The sequence below is a fragment of the Ooceraea biroi genome, chromosome 10, assembly GCF_003672135.1.
Source record: "Ooceraea biroi isolate clonal line C1 chromosome 10, Obir_v5.4, whole genome shotgun sequence".
In the NCBI taxonomy this organism is placed as follows: Eukaryota; Metazoa; Arthropoda; class Insecta; order Hymenoptera; family Formicidae; genus Ooceraea; species Ooceraea biroi.
The window spans coordinates 12775079-12792497 of record NC_039515.1 but is presented as its reverse complement, the minus strand read 5'-3'; the positions used below and the strand labels follow the sequence as shown (position 1 = coordinate 12792497).

Sequence of the window (17419 nt, the reverse complement as noted above, 5' to 3'; positions counted from 1 at the left end):
TTATGTATTTCACTTTTTAACTAAAATGTATTTTACTTTTTTTAAGAATAAAGGTGGGTATTTTTATATATAATTGTGTAGATATAATATGATACGGTAGTATGATATACGTTCACGCAAATTTCAAAACTTTTCTTTATGCTATACAGAACAGAGAACTTAAGTTAGGATTGGAGTATTGGATGTTTAATTATGGCATCATTAAATGCTGATAGTCCATGTTGAATATGAGTTAACCAGCTAATTAAATAAATATTAAATTTATTGTTATTAAGTCTGCACTAAGAGCTTTAATAGCATATTAGCAATTTTTTTATATATAGCTAAATGATGGTATCCAATTAGACTATAATTTATTCTGGGCCTTAAAATCGAAACAAATGACAAATTTGACTATAAATGCTAAAGTATTAATATCTGTTTATGAGACAATTCATTTACTCTTAAAGAAAAATATATATTTGAGGAAATATTCCAACCGAATGTTTTATAACATTATTCTGGTTTTTCCTTTCTCAAATTTTATCATTAACACACCAGCCCGTTGTCGTTCTAATTGCTACATTTTGTATGTTTGAAATTTAATATTTAATATTTAATATCTAGTTCCTTTTCTTACAACTAACAATACGTACTTTCGTACGTTGCATTTTTAACATTCTTACACTTTTTGATCTTCGCACTATACACAAAACACATATCCTATTTCTTAACTGTACGTAGACATTTTAAATATGTTTTATTATAATGTGTACCCGTAGTCACGTCTCGCGTCGGAATGAAAGTCAGCCGCGAAAATTCGTCTTTACACTAACGTCCACACATAGAGGTACATAAGAAGTTATCGATTTATAATGCAAAACTAATCGCGCAATACTGTCGCTATATTACCAATTTTTATGATTGTCGATATTATCCATAGATCCATTATTACAATTTACTCTTATTAGATTATAAAGTTAGAAGAAAAGGAAAGGCAGGAAAAACTGTTTTATTCGAATACTTGCAACTTACTTCTTAATGTCCCATAATTTATGTAATGGTTTATAATTTCACCAGTTTTTTTTGTTGTAAAAGCTTCACTGTGATTTTTACAGTCTACCATTTATTTAACATCGATATGTAGAAAGGGAAACATCTACGCTATCAATTCTGGCATACGTATTGTATCCTTGACTAAAAATGGATTTTGTAGGAGAACACTACTATAACTACACAGAACATTATTATAAACTAAACAGAATTCTTTTAGTATGTGTCGGCTTGTGGCCTTACGATACTTCATTCTTGAAGAAGATCCAAATTATTTTTTTTGAAGCATTATTCATGTCATTCTTATTATGTCAGGTACAAATCGATTTCTCATTTAATGTATTTTATTATATATAGTTACGAAAATGTATTCTTCCAAATCTTTATTAAGTATTAATAATCATTTCTAATACAGAAAAATGTACATAACATAATAAAAAAAATGTTTCAGATAAATTACTACATTTTTCAATAATTATGCACGTAATGTGAGGAATACAGGTTTGATCAGGTTGACATATTGTTAAAAGCATAAGTAATGTTTAACAAATTGCAATCACTGTTATTTATAAAAGAGTCATTTTTAGATACAACTGTTTTAAAAAAATATCACAATTTTTACCAACATACATATATATAAAAGCACCAAATTTGTGAGTGAGGAAGGATCGATAAGAACTTTTTACAAATTGCTCGCACTCATAAGTTAACAACATGATTTTATATTAAGATGTATAAATCAAATGAAAAATCTGCATTCCTTACACTACATATCATAATTTTTTAAACTAAAGTCATTTAAAGAAGCTATTTTGTTCAGCTCAACGTATTTCTGTTGAAAAACTGCAGTGCCGAACTTGTCATGAAAGTACTCATGTTTCTTTTTATTACTCTTTTTTTTACTGTACAATACAATGCAGGAGTGCTACTCACTGATACCGTACGTATTTGCATATCTTATAACGTAATCAAAATTTTGTGTTCACACGCATATATTTTTTATTGAAATCTGTTCATTTGTTGTTATGTTTACAAACCATGTACAAGACTATATGTACAAAACATGTACAAGACTATGTGATATATTAATTTACCGAAGATGCATTAATGCATGATAGTAACGTATGACAAATAAGTTATTAAACATATATGCCATTAAAAAAAGAAATTACAACAAAAAACAATTATCTATATAAAAACACAATTATGTTTATTTCTGGTCGCAGTTCAAGTACATCTTCAGTAGGCTTCGTTACGATTGGAAAATGTTGAAAAATCAGACGGAATTCGACATCATACAAAAGTATGCAGACAGGACAAGATTCCATACGACCCTTTTTACACGTAAGAATTGAAATCACACATCAACACACTATTACAATTCAGTTATTTGTTAACATATTATTTTTATTATGTGATTATTATGAATAAAATTTGTATTCAGACACTCAATTAAAATGTCCGACAGAGAAAGAAGCGAGAAATTGTATTTTACCATTTGAAATGTATATTAATGATAATCTAACATGGTGCCCATATAAATAGGTTTGAATAAGCGTAGAAAACTTTCTCCGATAAATTTAACATCCATATTTTTAATATTCCTCTTTAATGAAATTTAAAACACATATACCACGTAATATTTAAAAAACTTTTAAATATTTACATTTAAGAAATTTTTTACGTTTTAAATTTATACCATATACTTCTTCCAATTTCTGATATGTCCATACTGCTATTTATCATGAATGGAACATGCTTTAGTTTTAGCTACCTCTGTGTGCCTGGGAATAGTCGTATTATGTTCTGTGCCATCTATACTTGATATAATTATACCACTAAATGAATCACGACCGTCATGGTTACCAATTGTAGCGGAATACTTTGTTGACCAAGAAAGATATTTCTATGTTATTGTGATACATATTTTCATAGTCTTATATGCTGGCTGTATGGTACTTGTAGCCAGTGGAGGAATGATTCTAGGATATGTAATGCATAATTGCGCCATCTTTAAAATTGCAATGTAAATATCAGAATATACCCATTAAATCGAATGTGTGTGTGAGCGAATTTATTTAAGTTAAATTGAATATATAATCGAAAGATGTATATACATATGTCACATACTATTAGTCGGCTCATTTTTAATATTATCTATTATTTTACCTTCGTAGCTATCGAATAGAACACATATTTGATGAAAAAATATTACAAATGTCAAAACATGTTAGAGAATATGTACTATATGAGAGATTAATTCATGCAGTACATCTTCATCGCAGAGCTGTGGAGTTGGTATTAATATAGTACAAATTCAACAAAATGGTTTTGTGCTCGGAACCTCTTCATAATGCTTTGCAATCGCTGTCAATTTTGAGGACCTTTTCTCGCCATATACATATTACTAGCCATCTATTATAATATATATAATACTATAAATGGGCGCATAAATCGAATAATTTTTCTGTATAGCGTCTGTTCTTTTTTGGGAGCAACTTTATAAAGTTCAAGAGGTATCGAATGCAAAAGTTTATTAATACACAATGAATTAATAATAATTGCAAATTTTGCTATTAAAGTTTGGCCAATATCTTGACGAACAGTTTGGCGACAGTATATTTCATATTACTAATATGTGGAGTAGCTTCTACGAGTTTCAGTGTTTTTCATGTAAGCGGCTAAGTACAATTACTGCAATTAATACTATAAGAATACAGTTTTATTTATATAAAAACATTAAAAATTATTACAAATATAATATTAAAATGTGAAAAAGGTCTCCCTAACGCTCATTCTAGCTCTTTCATGTACTGACACCCTTAAACGACATACTAGAACTATTAGCTTGTTGCGGTGTTATACTTTCTCAGTTGTATTACGTATTTTTGGGAAATTACATTGGACAAGATATCATAGACCTCAGCACAAATGTTTTTCGAACAACGTATGTATTAAATACAGTTTCCGAGCAATGACACTGCAACTGTACTATTACGATGATTACATACATGAATATTTAAGAATATATAATTTTTTATCCCACTATTAATTCGAATGCTCAGAATTTGATAAACAATTGAGACACTTGGTTGATAATTCAAATTACATTAATTATGGTTACATATAAGGGTGTTACAGGAGGAAAGTCAATATTCTGGGAGAGTGAAAGGAGAGTCACTGTAAGCAAAAAGTAATTAATATTCATATAAACATGTCTCCTATCCCGAATGGTTCCCCAGATAGAGACATGACATTGTACATTTCTTGTGATATTACTATCGTCCCATTATTTTCGACCACCGAATGACAGGACAGAGTTACCTTCCCTTTTTGCAACACACATTAGTTAAACAACTAGCGAATCTGGTTCCTTTAGCCACACGGCGAGTTATGTAGATTCGGTATGACGGGGCCCCTTTCTATTCTACTAAATGTATGAAGAATCATCTTGATTGCATTTATTCTATATCTAATCGGTGGCTTGATTGTGATGGATTGTGACTCATTACCTGGCCTCCAATATTGCCAGACCTCATCAGACTCATTGGATTTTTCCTTATGAGAATGGTTGAAGTGTACAGCAGAAAGGTGGATAGATCTAAGGAACTGCTAGCGCGCATACTGGACGCTATTGCCCGCACAAAGGAATGCCAGATGGTCTCTGACACGCAATACGACATGTTCTCATGAGAGTACAAAAATGCATTGAAGTTGAAGGTGGACTTTTTGAACATTTGTTGTAAACTGTCGGACATTTATCATTTACAACAGGAATTCTTCAACTGCCACTATCTCGAAAACCACTCGGGATAGAGAACATGTTTATATGCATTTTTTGCTTACAATGATCTGTCTTTACACCCTCCAGAATATTGATTTTTCCTTTTGAAACGTTCTGTATATCTCTGTACATATTAACAGATATAATACCGAATGGTACACCGCACCACTGTGGTTACAAAAATTGATATTGTTTATAATGCAGAGAAGCAGCATCAAGAGTACTTTTACAGCTGGAGGGATTTTTGATGCATCGTTAGAAGGTTTTGCCAAGGTAAACGCATTATGTTAAAATTTCATATATTATCATTTAATACATGTATACTAATGTATATGTATACTAATATTTGCATATTATCTATATGGATTTTCTATTATTTGATATGAAAAATAGAATATTTATTACAGCTCATGAGCATGTCGATGTCCTATGTTATGTTTCTGCGTTCTACGTGAACTCAATAAGAAAAATGAATACTCATCATATTTATAATCATCATTTGTCCGAAGTTGGCTTATAAATAGGAAATAGGTTGAATATATAGTAAATGTACTCTGTTGCATATATATTAATAAAATAACTTTGGCAAATGGACATACCACAAATTTATTACTTATATCAATCAAGAAAATTGTTTTAGTATGTGTAGTATAATGTGTAGTATTCATTCATACATGATTATTCTTCAGCGTAGACACGTGCAAGAATACAATATTAGTGGAAATATTCTGGTACTGGTAATTAGTACTGTGCAATGCAATGGACCGTAGTATTTTTGTACTCGAAAAAGTGTAAGTTTTTATGTCTAATTCATAATATGTATTATGCATCGAACGCAGATATAATTATATACTTGGACTTGTCCAAATATGAGATAATTGGATATACAAAAATAAAATCATTATATACCTCACTTCTATTAAGAATAAAGATTGATATTTTTATGCATAAGTGTATAAATATGATGATATACCATACAGGGCAGGTGCAAATGTGAAAACTTCATCTATTTATAATATAAGGAACAGTAAAAGCTTATGTGTTGTGCAACAGAAATGTAATTATAGCACCGTTGGATGATTTTACTTGGATCGATAGCCATGTTGAACATAACCGTTCATGTTGAACATGATTCAAACAGCGACTTAAAATAACTGTTAAATTTATGACTTTATTGTTATATCTACAAAGTCTGCATTATGAGCTTCAATGTAATATTAGGAATTTTTCTTTCTTAGATAGCTAGTATGGCGGTATTCTATCTCATATACTTTATTATGTACGTTAAACTAAAAACAAATGACATTTAAATGGTAAAGCTGCATTAATATATGTTTATAAGACGTTTTATTCACTCTTATAGAATAATATACATTTGAGAAAATATTCCAACCGTATATCTTATAACATTATTTTGGTGTTCTTCCTTTATTAATGTAATCATTAACATACCATCCAATTAATATTCTAATTGCTACATTTTGCATATTTGAAATTTAATTGATATTTAATATCTATTTTTTTTTTCTACAACTAAACACACGCACATCTCGTACGTTGCATTTTCAACATTCTTACACTTGTTGATCTTCGTACTATACACAAAACACATCCGCTTTCTTAACTGTACGTAGACATTTTAAATGTTTTATAATGTTTCCTATTCACGTCTCACGTCGGAATGAAAGTCAGCCGCGAAAATTCTTTACACTAACGTCCACGTGTATGGATATATAAGAAGTTATCGATTTATAATTGAAAACAATTCACGCCCTACTGTCGCTAACTTAGCAATTTTTATGATTGTCGACATTATCTATAGATCTATCACAATTTACTTTTATTACATTACTAAGTTAGAAGAAAAGGAAAGGCAGAACACATTTTTTATTCAAATATTTGTGCCTTACTTCTTACTGCTTCATAATTTATGTAATGGATCATAATTTGTGTAATGCTTCATACTTTAAGCAATGCTTCATAATATGCCCAGTATTTTCTGTTGTAAAAGCTTTGCTGTGAATTTTACAGTCTACCATGTATTTACTATCGATATGTAGAAAGGAAAACTACATCTATGCTATAACTTCTCGTATTCTATCTTTGGCTAAAAATGAATTTTGTAGAACACTACTATAAACTAAATAGAATTCTTCTGTTATGGCTCGGCTTGTGGCCTTATGACACCTCATTCTTGAAGAAGATACAAATTATTTGTTTTGAAGCAACATTCATATCGTTCTTATTATGTCAAGTACAAATCGATTTCTCATTTAATGTATTTTATTATATATAGTTAGGAAAATTTATTCTTCCAAATCTTCATTAAGTATTAATACTCATTTGTAATACAGAAGAGTGCATATAGCATAACAAGAATATATTTCAGATAAATTAATACATTTTTCAATAATTATGCACATAATGTGAGGAATACAGGTTTGATCTGGTTGACATAGTGTTAAAATCGTGCGTATTGTAAGTACTGTTCGACAACTTTTAATCACTGTTATTTATAACAGAGTTATTTTTAGATAAAACTGTTAAAAAAACATACCATAATTTTTAATAACATACATATATGTATCAGCAAACAATTTGTGCGTGAGGGAGAATCGATAAAAACTTTTCACAAATTGCTCACAATCATACATTTAACAACATGATTTTATATTAAGATCAATCAAATGAAAAATCTGCATTCCTTACACTACATATCATAATTTTTTAAATTAAAGTCATTTAAAGAAGCTATTTTGTTCAGCTGAACGTGTTTCTGTTGAAAAACTGCAGTGCCGAACTTGTCATGAAAGTACTCATGTTTCTTTTTATTACTATTTTTTTTATTGTACAATACAATGTAGGAGTGCTACTCACTGATAGCGTACGTATTTGCATATCTTATAACATAATCAAAATTTTGTGTTCACACACATACATGTTTTATTGAAATCTGTTCATTTGTTATGTTTACAAAACATGTACAAAACTCTATGATGTATTACCAGATTACCTTACCGAAAATTAATGCATGATAGTAACGACTGACAAATTCTTTATAAAACATATATGTCATTAAAAAAAGAAATTACAACAAAAAACGATTATGTTTATTTCTGGTCGCAGTTCAAGTACATCTTCAGTAGACTTCGTTACGATTGGAATATGTTACAAAATCAGAAAGAATTTGACATAATACAAAAGTATGCAGACCGGACAAGATTCCATACGATCCTTTTTACACGTAAGAATTGAAATCGCACATCAGCACACTATTATAATTTATTTATATATGAAAATATTATTTTTCTGGATATTATGCGATTATTGTGATTAAAATTTGTATTCAGATAGTCAATTAAAATTTCCTATAGAGAAAGAAGCGAGAAATTTTATTTTAATATTTGAAATGTATATTAATGGTAATCTAAAGTGGTGCGCACAAATAGTCTTGTATAATCGTAGAAAAATTTCTCCAATACTGAACTTAACTTTTATGTTTCTAATATTTCCCTTTACTGAAATTCAAAACACATATCACGTACTATTATTTGGAAAACCTCCAAACATTTACACTTAAGAAATCTTTTTTACATGATAAATGTTACTTTATAACATATTTTTACTTCTTCCTATTCCATACATGTATTGAAATTTATCATGAGTGGGGCATGCGTCAGTTTTAGCTCTTTCTATAAGCCTGGGAATAATCGTATTATGTTCTGTGCCATCTCTACTTGATATAATTATACCACTGAATGAATCACGACCGTCATGGTTACCAATTGTAGCGGAATACTTTGTTGATCAACAAAGATATTTCTATGCTATTTTGATACATATTTTCATAGTCGTCTATGCTGGCTCTATGGCAATTGCATCCGTTGCAGGAATGATGCTAGGATATGTACTGCATAATTGCGCCATCTTTAAAATTGCAAGGTAAATATCAGAATCCACCCTATAAATTTAATGAGCGAATTTATTTAACTTAAATTGAAGATATCACCGAAAGAATTGTATATGTATCATTAGTAGGTACAATTTTAATATTATATATTATCTATTATCTTATTTTCGTAGCTATCGTATAGAACACATATTTGATGAAAAAATATTACAAATGTCAAAAACTATTGGACAATATGTGCTATATGAGAGATTAATTCATGCCGTACATCTTCATCGCAGAGCTGTGGAGTTGGTATTAATATGGTACACCTTCGTTTTGCGCTCGGAACCTCTTTATACTGCTGCGCAATCACTGCCAATTTTGGGGAACTAATACTATTCTCGCCATAGTTATTAGCCCTTATCTACTATACTATAAATCGTTGTTAAGTTACTGTTAAATATATTTCAGAATCATTTTTCTCTATTTTCATCTATTCTCTTTTTGGAGCAGCTTTATAAATTTGGCCAAGAGGTATCGGGTGCAAAAGTTTATTAATACACCATGAACTAATAATAATAATAATAATAATAATAATAATAATAATTGCGGCTTTTGGTGTTCAAGTTTGACCAATGATTTGAATAATAGTTTTTCGAGAATATGTTTCATAATGATAATAGTTGGAATGTGTTGTATACCTTTCAGTGTTTTTCATGTAAGCGCCTAAATACAATTAATGCTATAAGGATACAGTATTATTTATATAAAAACATTAAACGTTATTACAAATATAAATATTAAAATGTGAAAAAGACATAACCTCCCTAACGTTTATTCTAGTTCTTTTATGTGCTGGCACCCTTAAACGACGTACTAGAACTATTATTGAGTTGCGGTGTGTTAATTTTTCAGTTATACTATATGTTTATAATAAATTACGTTGGACAAGATATCATAAACATCAGCACAAATGTTTTTCATACAGCGTAGGTATTGAATACGTTTTTCGAGCTGCAATTACACTACTGCATTTCTACTATTACAATGATTATATACATGAATATTTAAGAATACGTAAGCTTTTATTCCACTATTAATTCGAATACTCATAATTTGATAAACAATTGAGAAATTTTGTTGATCATTCCAATTACATCAACATTAATTGTTCCATATACATATAGGGTGTTTCAGGAGGGAAGGTCAATATTCTGGGAGATGAAAGAAGAGGTCATTGTAAACAAGTTCATATACATATATCCCCTATTCCAAATGGTTTCCGAGATAGAGGCATGTCATTGTACATTTCTTGTGATGTTTCCGTCCCTAGGTTCCAATATTTTCAACCAATGAATGACAGGACAGAATTACCTTTACTTTTTGCAACACACATTAGTCGAACAACTGGCGAATGTTCCTTTGGCCATATAGGGAGCTATGTACTTTTTGCATGACGAGGCTCTTTCCCATTCTACCAATGTGTGAAGGATCACCTTGATCGCATTTACACTAATCGGTGGATTGATTGTGATTGACCCATTACCTGGCCTCCAAGATCGCCAGACCTCACCAGACTCAGTGGATTTTTGCTGATGCGAATATTGAAGAGTGAAGTGTATAAAAGGCTGGATACACGTGAGGAACTGCTAGCATGCATAATGCGTGGGTAATGAACGCCATTACCCGCGCAAAGGAACGCCAGATGCATTTATACACGCAACACGACATGTTCTCATGAACGTACAAAAATGCAGTGAAGTTGAAGGTGGGCCTTTTGAACATTTGTCGTAAGTTGTCGGACATTTATCATTTCCAACACGAATTCTTCAATTGCCTCTATCTCGGATATCACTCGGGATAACGGATATTTATATGAATTTTTTTGCTTAAAATGTCCTCTCTTTTTCAGACTATTGATCTTTCCTCGTGAAACATTATGTATATCTCTGTACATTAACAGATATAATACCGAATGGTACGCTGCACCACTGTGGTTACAAAAATTGATATTGGTTATACTGCAGAGAAGCAGCCTCAAGAGTACTCTTATAGCTGGAGGGATAGTTGATGCATCGTTAGAAGGTTTTGCCAAGGTAAACGCATTATGTTAAAATTTCATATATTATCATTTAATACATGTATACTAATGTATATGTATACTAATATTTGCATATTATCTATATGCATTTTCTATTATTTGATATGAAAAAAAGAATATTTATTACAGCTCATGAGTATGTCGATGTCATATGTTATGTTTCTGCGTTCTACGCGTTGAACTCAATAAAAAAATGAATAAGAGGCTTTATAATCATCATATATCCGAATTTGACTTAACTTAAGAAAGTACGTTAAACACACTTATATGTACTGTGTTGCATATATCGTATACTAATAAAATAAATTTGAAGACTGAATATATCACAAATGTATTAATGTATTAATACCACCACAATGTATTAATTATATCAAGCAAGAAAATTTATTTAGTATAATGTATATTCTTCACTCATGTACATTTATTCTTCGGCGTAGACATGCAAGAATAAAATTGTAGCGAAATATTCTGGTAATTAGTACTGTGCAATGTAATGGACCGTAATATTTTTGTACTCGAGAAAGCGTAAGTTTTTATGTCTATTATGTATTATGCATCGAACGCAGATATATTTAACCATATATTTGGACTTGTCCAAATAAGAGATATTTGGATATACAGTAATACAATCAGTATTGTATACCTCAATTCCATTAAGAGTAAAGGCGGATATTGTTATGCATAATTATGTAAATATGATGATAATACCATACAGGGCATGTGCAAATGTGAAAACTTCGTCTGTTTATAATATAGAGAACAGTAAAAGCTTATGTGTTGTGCAACAGAAATGTAATTATGGCACCGTTGGATGCTTTTACTTGGATCGATAGTCATGTTGAACATGACAGTCCATGTTGAACGTGTGTCAAACAGCTAATTAGAATAAATATTAATTTTATAAATTGTTATATTTATTGTTATATTTATTATTATGTTATATTTATAAACATAGTCTGCATGAGCTTTAATATCATATTAGAAATTTTCTTTTTTAGATAGCTATTTTGATGGTATTCTATTTCGCTATAATTTATTTTGTGTTAAAATCGAAACAAATGACATTTGACTTTAAATGGTAAAGCTGCATTAATATATGTCATATATGTTTATATGACAAGTTTTCATCCATTTTTATAGAATAATATACATTTGAGAAAATATTCCAACCGAATGTCTTATAATATTATTTTGATTTTTCCTTTATCAAATTTTATCATTAACACAGCCGATTGATATATTCTAATTGCTACATTTTGTTTTCTTGAAATTTAATTAATATTTAATATCTAGTTTCTTTTCTTACAACTAACCACATGTAATCTCGTACGTTGCATTTTCAACATTCTTACACTTGTTGATCGTTGCACTATACACAAAACATATCCGCTTTCTTATCTGTACGTAAATCCTGTATATATTAAATAATAAATATATATTAAATAAATACATATATTAAATGAGAAGTTGATTACCTGATCATAATGAGAATGATATGAGTAATGCTTCATAAAATATAATTTGTATTATATCTTCCTGAAGGCTGAAGTATTGCAATGCCATTAGCCGACACATAGCATAATTATTCTGTTCAGTTTACATTAATGTTCCTCTGTAAAATCTATGTACGTATACGTAGACGTACATTTTAAATGTGTCATTATAATGTGTAACCGTAGTTACGTCTCGCGTCGGAATGAAAGTCAGCCGCGAAAATTCGTCTTTACACTAACTGTATAGGTATATAAGAAGAAGTTATCGATTTTTAATGAAGAACTATGCGTGCAATACTATCTCTATGTTACCAATTTTTATAATTGTCGATATTATCTAGATGTTGTTACAATTTATTTTTATTATATTACTAAATTCAGAGAAAAGAAAAGGCAAGGAAAAAGCTATTTTATTCAAATACTTGTATCTTACTTGTTAATAGCTCATAATTTATTTAATGCTTCATAATTTAATCAATGACAACAGCACTGTCGTAAAAACTTTCCTGTAAATTGTAGAATCAATAGTCTGTGGTATCATATATTTAACATCGAGACGTAGAAAAAAAGGCTATGTCTGTGTTCATATCAATATCGATATATGTATTCTAACTTTTGGTAAACATGGATTTTACAGAGGAACACTACTATAAACTGAACAGAATAATTATGGTGTGTCTCGGCTTGTGGCCTTACAACACTTCAGCCTTCAGGAAGATACAAATTATATTTTATGAAGCATTACTCATATCATTCTCATTATGTCAGGTAGCGATCAACTTCTCATTTAAACTTCTCATTTTAACTTATTAAGATTATTTTAAGATTAACTTCTCATTTTCTCATATGCGAAAAGTGTACAATTACTCTCAAATATTTTCTTTCAAATTATTTTCTTAAAAACTAGAAACGATATTATAAAAAATATGATACCATTTAATAGGAGGCAGTCTCGTGTGTGTGTGTGTGTGTGTGTGTATGTACACAAATTTTTATTTTAATTTCTTTAAGATAAGAGATAACCACCAAAAACAAAATGGTATGTCGGTTTTGGCATCTTTCCCCTATATATAGTTCCAAAAATTATTTTTCCAAATATTCAGTGAATATTAATAATATTTCTAATACGGAAGAATGCATATAACATAATAAAGAAATATTTGAGATAAATTAACATTCTCACAATTATGCATATAATTCGGAGAATACAGCTGTGGTCTGGGTGACATATTGTTAAGATCATATGAGCCTAAGTAAAGTTTGATAAATTTTAATCATTGTTAATTCATTAAAAAGCTATTTATAGATTAAGCTTTTTGTAAGAAATACCATAATTTGTAATAACGTACATATATACAAAAGCAAGGAATTTGTGCGTGAGGGAGAATCGACAAAAATTTTAAAAAAATTGCTCATTATCATAATTTTAACAAGATGTATCAAAAGATCAATTAAATTAAAAACTTGCATTCCCTAAACTACATATAATTACTTAATTTTTAAACTAAAGTGATTCACTAAATCTATTTTTTCAGCTCAACGTGTTTCTCATGAAAGACTGCAGTATTGCAGCTACCATGAGAATATGCATGTTTCTGTTTTGTAATCTTTTTTTTATTATAAAATATACTGGAGGGTTGCTACTCACTGATAGCGTACGTGTTATAACATAATAAAGAAATTTCGCATATTTTCTCGTACTCAAAATTTTGTTTTCACTCAAACTCAAAGTAAGCTTTTTATAGGAATTTCTTCATTTGTTGTTATGCTTACAAAACTATATATAAGACCATATGATGTATTAAATTACCAAAGGTGCATTAAGGCATAATAGTAACGAATAACAAATTAGTTATGAAACATGTATGCTATTAGAAAATAAACTACAACAAAAAAATTATAATTATATTTATTTGTGGTCGCAGTTCAAGTACATTTTCAGTAGGCTTCGCTACGATTGGAACATATTGAAAAATCAGACGGAATTCGAAATAATACAAAAACATGCAGACAAGACAAGATTCTATACGATCATTTTTATGCGTAAGAATTAAAATCACACATCAGCACACTATTACAGTTTAGTTATCTGTTATTTACATATTATGTTTATGTGTATATTATATGATTATTATGATTAATATTTGTCTTGAGATATTCAATTAAAATTTCCTACAAAGAAAGCAGGTAGAAATTGCATTTTAGTGTTTGAAATTTACAATGATAAATTAAATATATATAAATAAATTTAAATCGGTGCACACGCAACTATATTGAAAAATTGTAGAATTTGAATAAATGTAGAAAAATGTTTCTGATAAAGTTAATTTGCATCTTACTAACATTTCTCTTTAACTAAATATATTTTAAAATATCGTATATCGCATAATATTTAAAATCTTGAAATATTTGCAAAGCAATTTGTTTTAAATGATAAAGATTAAATTTATAACATACACTTCTTCCCATTCCATATATGAACATATTGAAATATACATATCATGAGTAATGCATGCTTCAGTCATAGCTACTTCTGTAGTCCTGGGAGTAATCTCATTAGCTTTTGCGTCAACTATACTTGATATAATTATACCATTGAACGAATCACGACCGTTACGGTTACCAATTGAAGTAGAATACTTCGTCGATCAACAAAGATATTTCTATGCTATATCACTACATATGGGCATGACCTTCTATGCTGGTATGATGATAATGACGGCCATTACAACAATATTTATAGCATACGTATCGCATAATTGCGCCATATTTGAAATTGTCAGGTAAACATCAAATTGCACCCTTTAAATCTGATAAGCGAATTTATTTAATTTAATGTGAAGATATGACCGAAAGAATTGTATGGGTGCATGCTATTAGGAGGTATAATTTCAATATTATCTATTATCTTACTCTTGTAGCTATCGACTAGAACATATGTTTGACGAAAAAATATTAGAAATGTCAAAAGATATTAGGGAACATATACTACATGAGAGATTAATTGATGCAGTACATCTTCATTGCAGAGCTGTGGAGTTGGTATTAATGTAGTACAATTTGGTTTTGCGCTCGGAACCTCTTTATACTGCTCCGCAATCGCCAATTTTGAGAAACTAAAAGTATTCTCGTGATATGTTATTAATCTGTGTCTATTGTAAACAGGCGCGTAAATCGTTGTTAAATTGCTATTAAGGATATTTCAGAACAATTATAAAGCTGCTGTTTTTTTGGGGGGGGGGCAACTCTAAAAATTCATGCAAGAGGTATCGAGTGCAAAGGTGTATGTATTAATACACAATGAGCTGGTTATAAATACGAATTTTGGTGTTAAAGTATGACCAATGTTTTGACGGACAACTTTGCGACACTATTTTTCATATTGATAGTAACTGGAGTGGCTTGTACGACATTCAGTGTTTTTCATGTAAGCCTAAATGCGATTAATGCTACAGCATTATTTATATAAAAACGTTAAACCTTATTACAAATATAAATAAGTATTAAAATGTGAAAAAAGCATAATCTCACTAACGTTCGTTCTAGATATTTTATCTGATGACGCTCTTAAACGAAATTGCTATAATTGATTTAATATCGGGTGTCGGCTGTGTACTTTTTCAATTCTATGCTTTATTTACGGGAAATTATATTGGACAAGATCTCATAGACATCAGTGCAAATGTTTTTCAAGCATCGTGAGTATTTAATATATTATCCGAGCTGCAATTACACTGTTACATTTGCACTGTTATAAGTACCTATATATATGAATATTTAAGAGTACACAATTTTTTCCCACTATTAATTTGCATACTCAGAATTTTATAACCAATTGAGAAATTTAGTTGACAATGTCAACTACGTTTATATTAATTATTAATTGTAAATTTATAGAAAAATTGATTTAAAAAAATTTTCAACATAGATACATTATATTCGATTAGAGCTAAAATGCAATTACACTAATAATGTGTCCAGTCATCATCGATAATTGATTGACATCTCCGAGACATTGCATTTGAGTCAAACAAGAACGTGACCGGCGTAACTTTCAGTCCGTAAAAGATGGACCTAAAGCTCTTATGGGCCTTACTTACGATGCACTATGAAGAAAGTTGTTGTTAAACTTTTGGCAGAGATATATTTTGTTATGAGAGTCGTGTACGCATTGCGTTTCGAAGCTGTGTTCCGTGGATGTTACAGTTGCATAATGCACTCGAAAACGGTGATAACTGGACACATTACTATATTATGAAAGCATTTTAGTTTCAATCGAATAAAATATAGATGCATGTATTTTTAGTTTTATATTAATAAATTTTTCTATAAATTCAATTAATCACGTTCTTCTTTGACCGCCCATGCTCTTAGGCAGACTGTATATCTCTGTGTACATATTAACAGATATAATATGGAATGGTACGCAGCACCACTGTGGTTACAGAAATTGATATTGTTCATCATGCAGAAAAGTATCATCCATGCTACTTTAAAAGCTGGAGGTTTATTTGAGGGATCGTTAGAAGGTTTTGCCAGGGTATGGGACACATTGCACGAAAATTTAATTCTGGTATTTGTTATGAGAGAAATTATATTTATTACAGCTCATAAGTATGACGACATCATATGTTATGTTTATACATTCTACGTGAGCTCCTAAAGATCCACAAGAGGATTACTAATTATATAATAATTTGCTTGAAGTTGGCTTGAAATAGAAGAGATGTTGAATGTATAGTATATGTACTCTGTAGCGTACTAATAAACTAAATTTGTCGAATGAATGTATCACAAATGTATTAATTATATTATTAATCAAGAAAATCTTTTTTTAATATATATATATATAAAGATATATATATATATATACACACATAGTAAATCTTCGACGTAACCATGTGCACGTATACAAATTTTGTTCTATTATTCTAGTAGTTAATAATATGCAAAATAACTGCACTGCAGTATTCTTGCAAAATACGTAATTTTTTATATTTAATTCATAATATAGGATCAACATATGAGGATTTAATGCGTATAATTATGTATAATTTATGTATAATTTAAATGTTGCATTGCATTCCATTTTTTTTCGATGGTAAGAAATACACTGC

At 29.6% G+C, this 17419-nt stretch overlaps 4 protein-coding genes and 1 long non-coding RNA gene across 38 annotated transcripts in view; 4 read left to right on the top strand and 1 right to left on the bottom strand.

Moving 5' to 3' along the window:
• LOC105286029 (mannosyl-oligosaccharide alpha-1,2-mannosidase IA) overlaps positions 1–17419 on the top strand; it is a 738960-nt gene that overhangs the window by 632191 nt on the left and 89350 nt on the right. The gene's annotated exons all lie outside the window — the stretch shown is intronic.
• LOC105285750 overlaps positions 1–17419 on the bottom strand; it is a 249063-nt gene that overhangs the window by 208934 nt on the left and 22710 nt on the right. Inside the window, exon 1 of one of the 16 annotated variants that reach the window (XR_003407125.1) lies at positions 12285–12299. The exons of 13 other annotated variants lie outside the window; for them this stretch is intronic. This is a non-coding gene — a long non-coding RNA (uncharacterized LOC105285750). Of the gene's footprint in view, positions 1–635; positions 720–6394; positions 6410–12284; positions 12300–17419 lie in introns of those variants that run through there. 2 more of the 16 variants (XR_003407128.1, XR_003407126.1) reach the window with 2 other exon arrangements.
• LOC105287140 lies at positions 1165–6202 on the top strand. Of its 7 annotated transcripts, XR_895399.3 has the most exons (10): positions 1165–1347; positions 1853–1972; positions 2259–2376; positions 2797–3058; positions 3210–3326; positions 3615–3705; positions 3834–3979; positions 4957–5089; positions 5224–5347; positions 5506–6202. XR_895399.3 is itself a non-coding variant. In XM_011352600.3 (9 exons), exons 1-9 carry the CDS (start codon positions 1183–1185, stop codon positions 5269–5271), a joined length of 1200 nt encoding a protein of 399 aa, XP_011350902.1. In that variant the 5' UTR covers positions 1165–1182; the 3' UTR covers positions 5272–5414. The 7 variants fall into 7 exon arrangements, 6 of the variants coding, with proteins under 6 accessions (XP_011350902.1, XP_011350905.1, XP_011350904.1 ...); XM_011352600.3 differs by lacking the exon at positions 5506–6202 and having other exon boundaries at positions 5224–5414; XM_011352603.3 differs by lacking the exon at positions 5506–6202 and having other exon boundaries at positions 5021–5089; positions 5224–5410.
• On the top strand, positions 6893–11972 carry LOC105287141. Of its 9 annotated transcripts, none has more exons than XR_895400.3 (10): positions 6893–7070; positions 7581–7700; positions 7943–8060; positions 8497–8758; positions 8900–9031; positions 9336–9426; positions 9552–9697; positions 10672–10804; positions 10939–11057; positions 11247–11972. XR_895400.3 is itself a non-coding variant. In XM_011352608.3 (9 exons), exons 1-9 carry the CDS (start codon positions 6930–6932, stop codon positions 10987–10989), a joined length of 1179 nt encoding a protein of 392 aa, XP_011350910.1. In that variant the 5' UTR covers positions 6893–6929; the 3' UTR covers positions 10990–11717. The 9 variants fall into 9 exon arrangements, 5 of the variants coding, with proteins under 5 accessions (XP_011350910.1, XP_011350909.1, XP_011350912.1 ...); XR_002193943.2 differs by having other exon boundaries at positions 10939–11334; positions 11566–11717; XR_002193942.2 differs by having other exon boundaries at positions 10939–11334; positions 11525–11717.
• Positions 12918–17093, top strand: LOC105287138. Of its 3 annotated transcripts, none has more exons than XM_011352594.3 (9): positions 12918–13070; positions 13838–13957; positions 14228–14345; positions 14824–15085; positions 15224–15340; positions 15639–15729; positions 15849–16000; positions 16710–16842; positions 16910–17093. In XM_011352594.3, exons 1-9 carry the CDS (start codon positions 12927–12929, stop codon positions 16955–16957), a joined length of 1185 nt encoding a protein of 394 aa, XP_011350896.1. In that variant the 5' UTR covers positions 12918–12926; the 3' UTR covers positions 16958–17093. The 3 variants fall into 3 exon arrangements, with proteins under 3 accessions (XP_011350896.1, XP_011350895.1, XP_019889813.1); XM_011352593.3 differs by having other exon boundaries at positions 16677–16842; XM_020034254.2 differs by lacking the exon at positions 13838–13957 and having other exon boundaries at positions 16677–16842.

Excerpts from the sequence above, each read along its gene's own strand:
- LOC105287140 (XM_011352600.3), top strand. The coding sequence starts at position 1,183 with ATGGATTTTGTAGGAGAACACTACTATAACTACACAGAACATTATTAT. Across the intron at positions 3,059-3,209 it reads GCCATCTTTAAAATTGCAAT|CTATCGAATAGAACACATAT; the intron begins GTAAATATCAGA and ends TTACCTTCGTAG. Across the intron at positions 3,706-3,833 it reads CGAGTTTCAGTGTTTTTCAT|CTCTTTCATGTACTGACACC; the intron begins GTAAGCGGCTAA and ends CGCTCATTCTAG.
- LOC105287141 (XM_011352607.3), top strand. The coding sequence starts at position 6,930 with ATGAATTTTGTAGAACACTACTATAAACTAAATAGAATTCTTCTGTTA. Across the intron at positions 7,701-7,942 it reads GAGTGCTACTCACTGATAGC|TTCAAGTACATCTTCAGTAG; the intron begins GTACGTATTTGC and ends TTCTGGTCGCAG. Across the intron at positions 9,698-10,671 it reads ACAAATGTTTTTCATACAGC|ATATAATACCGAATGGTACG; the intron begins GTAGGTATTGAA and ends GTACATTAACAG.
- LOC105287138 (XM_011352593.3), top strand. The coding sequence starts at position 12,927 with ATGGATTTTACAGAGGAACACTACTATAAACTGAACAGAATAATTATG. Across the intron at positions 13,071-13,837 it reads TATCATTCTCATTATGTCAG|CTCAACGTGTTTCTCATGAA; the intron begins GTAGCGATCAAC and ends CTATTTTTTCAG. Across the intron at positions 15,341-15,638 it reads CTTCATTGCAGAGCTGTGGA|TATGACCAATGTTTTGACGG; the intron begins GTTGGTATTAAT and ends TTGGTGTTAAAG.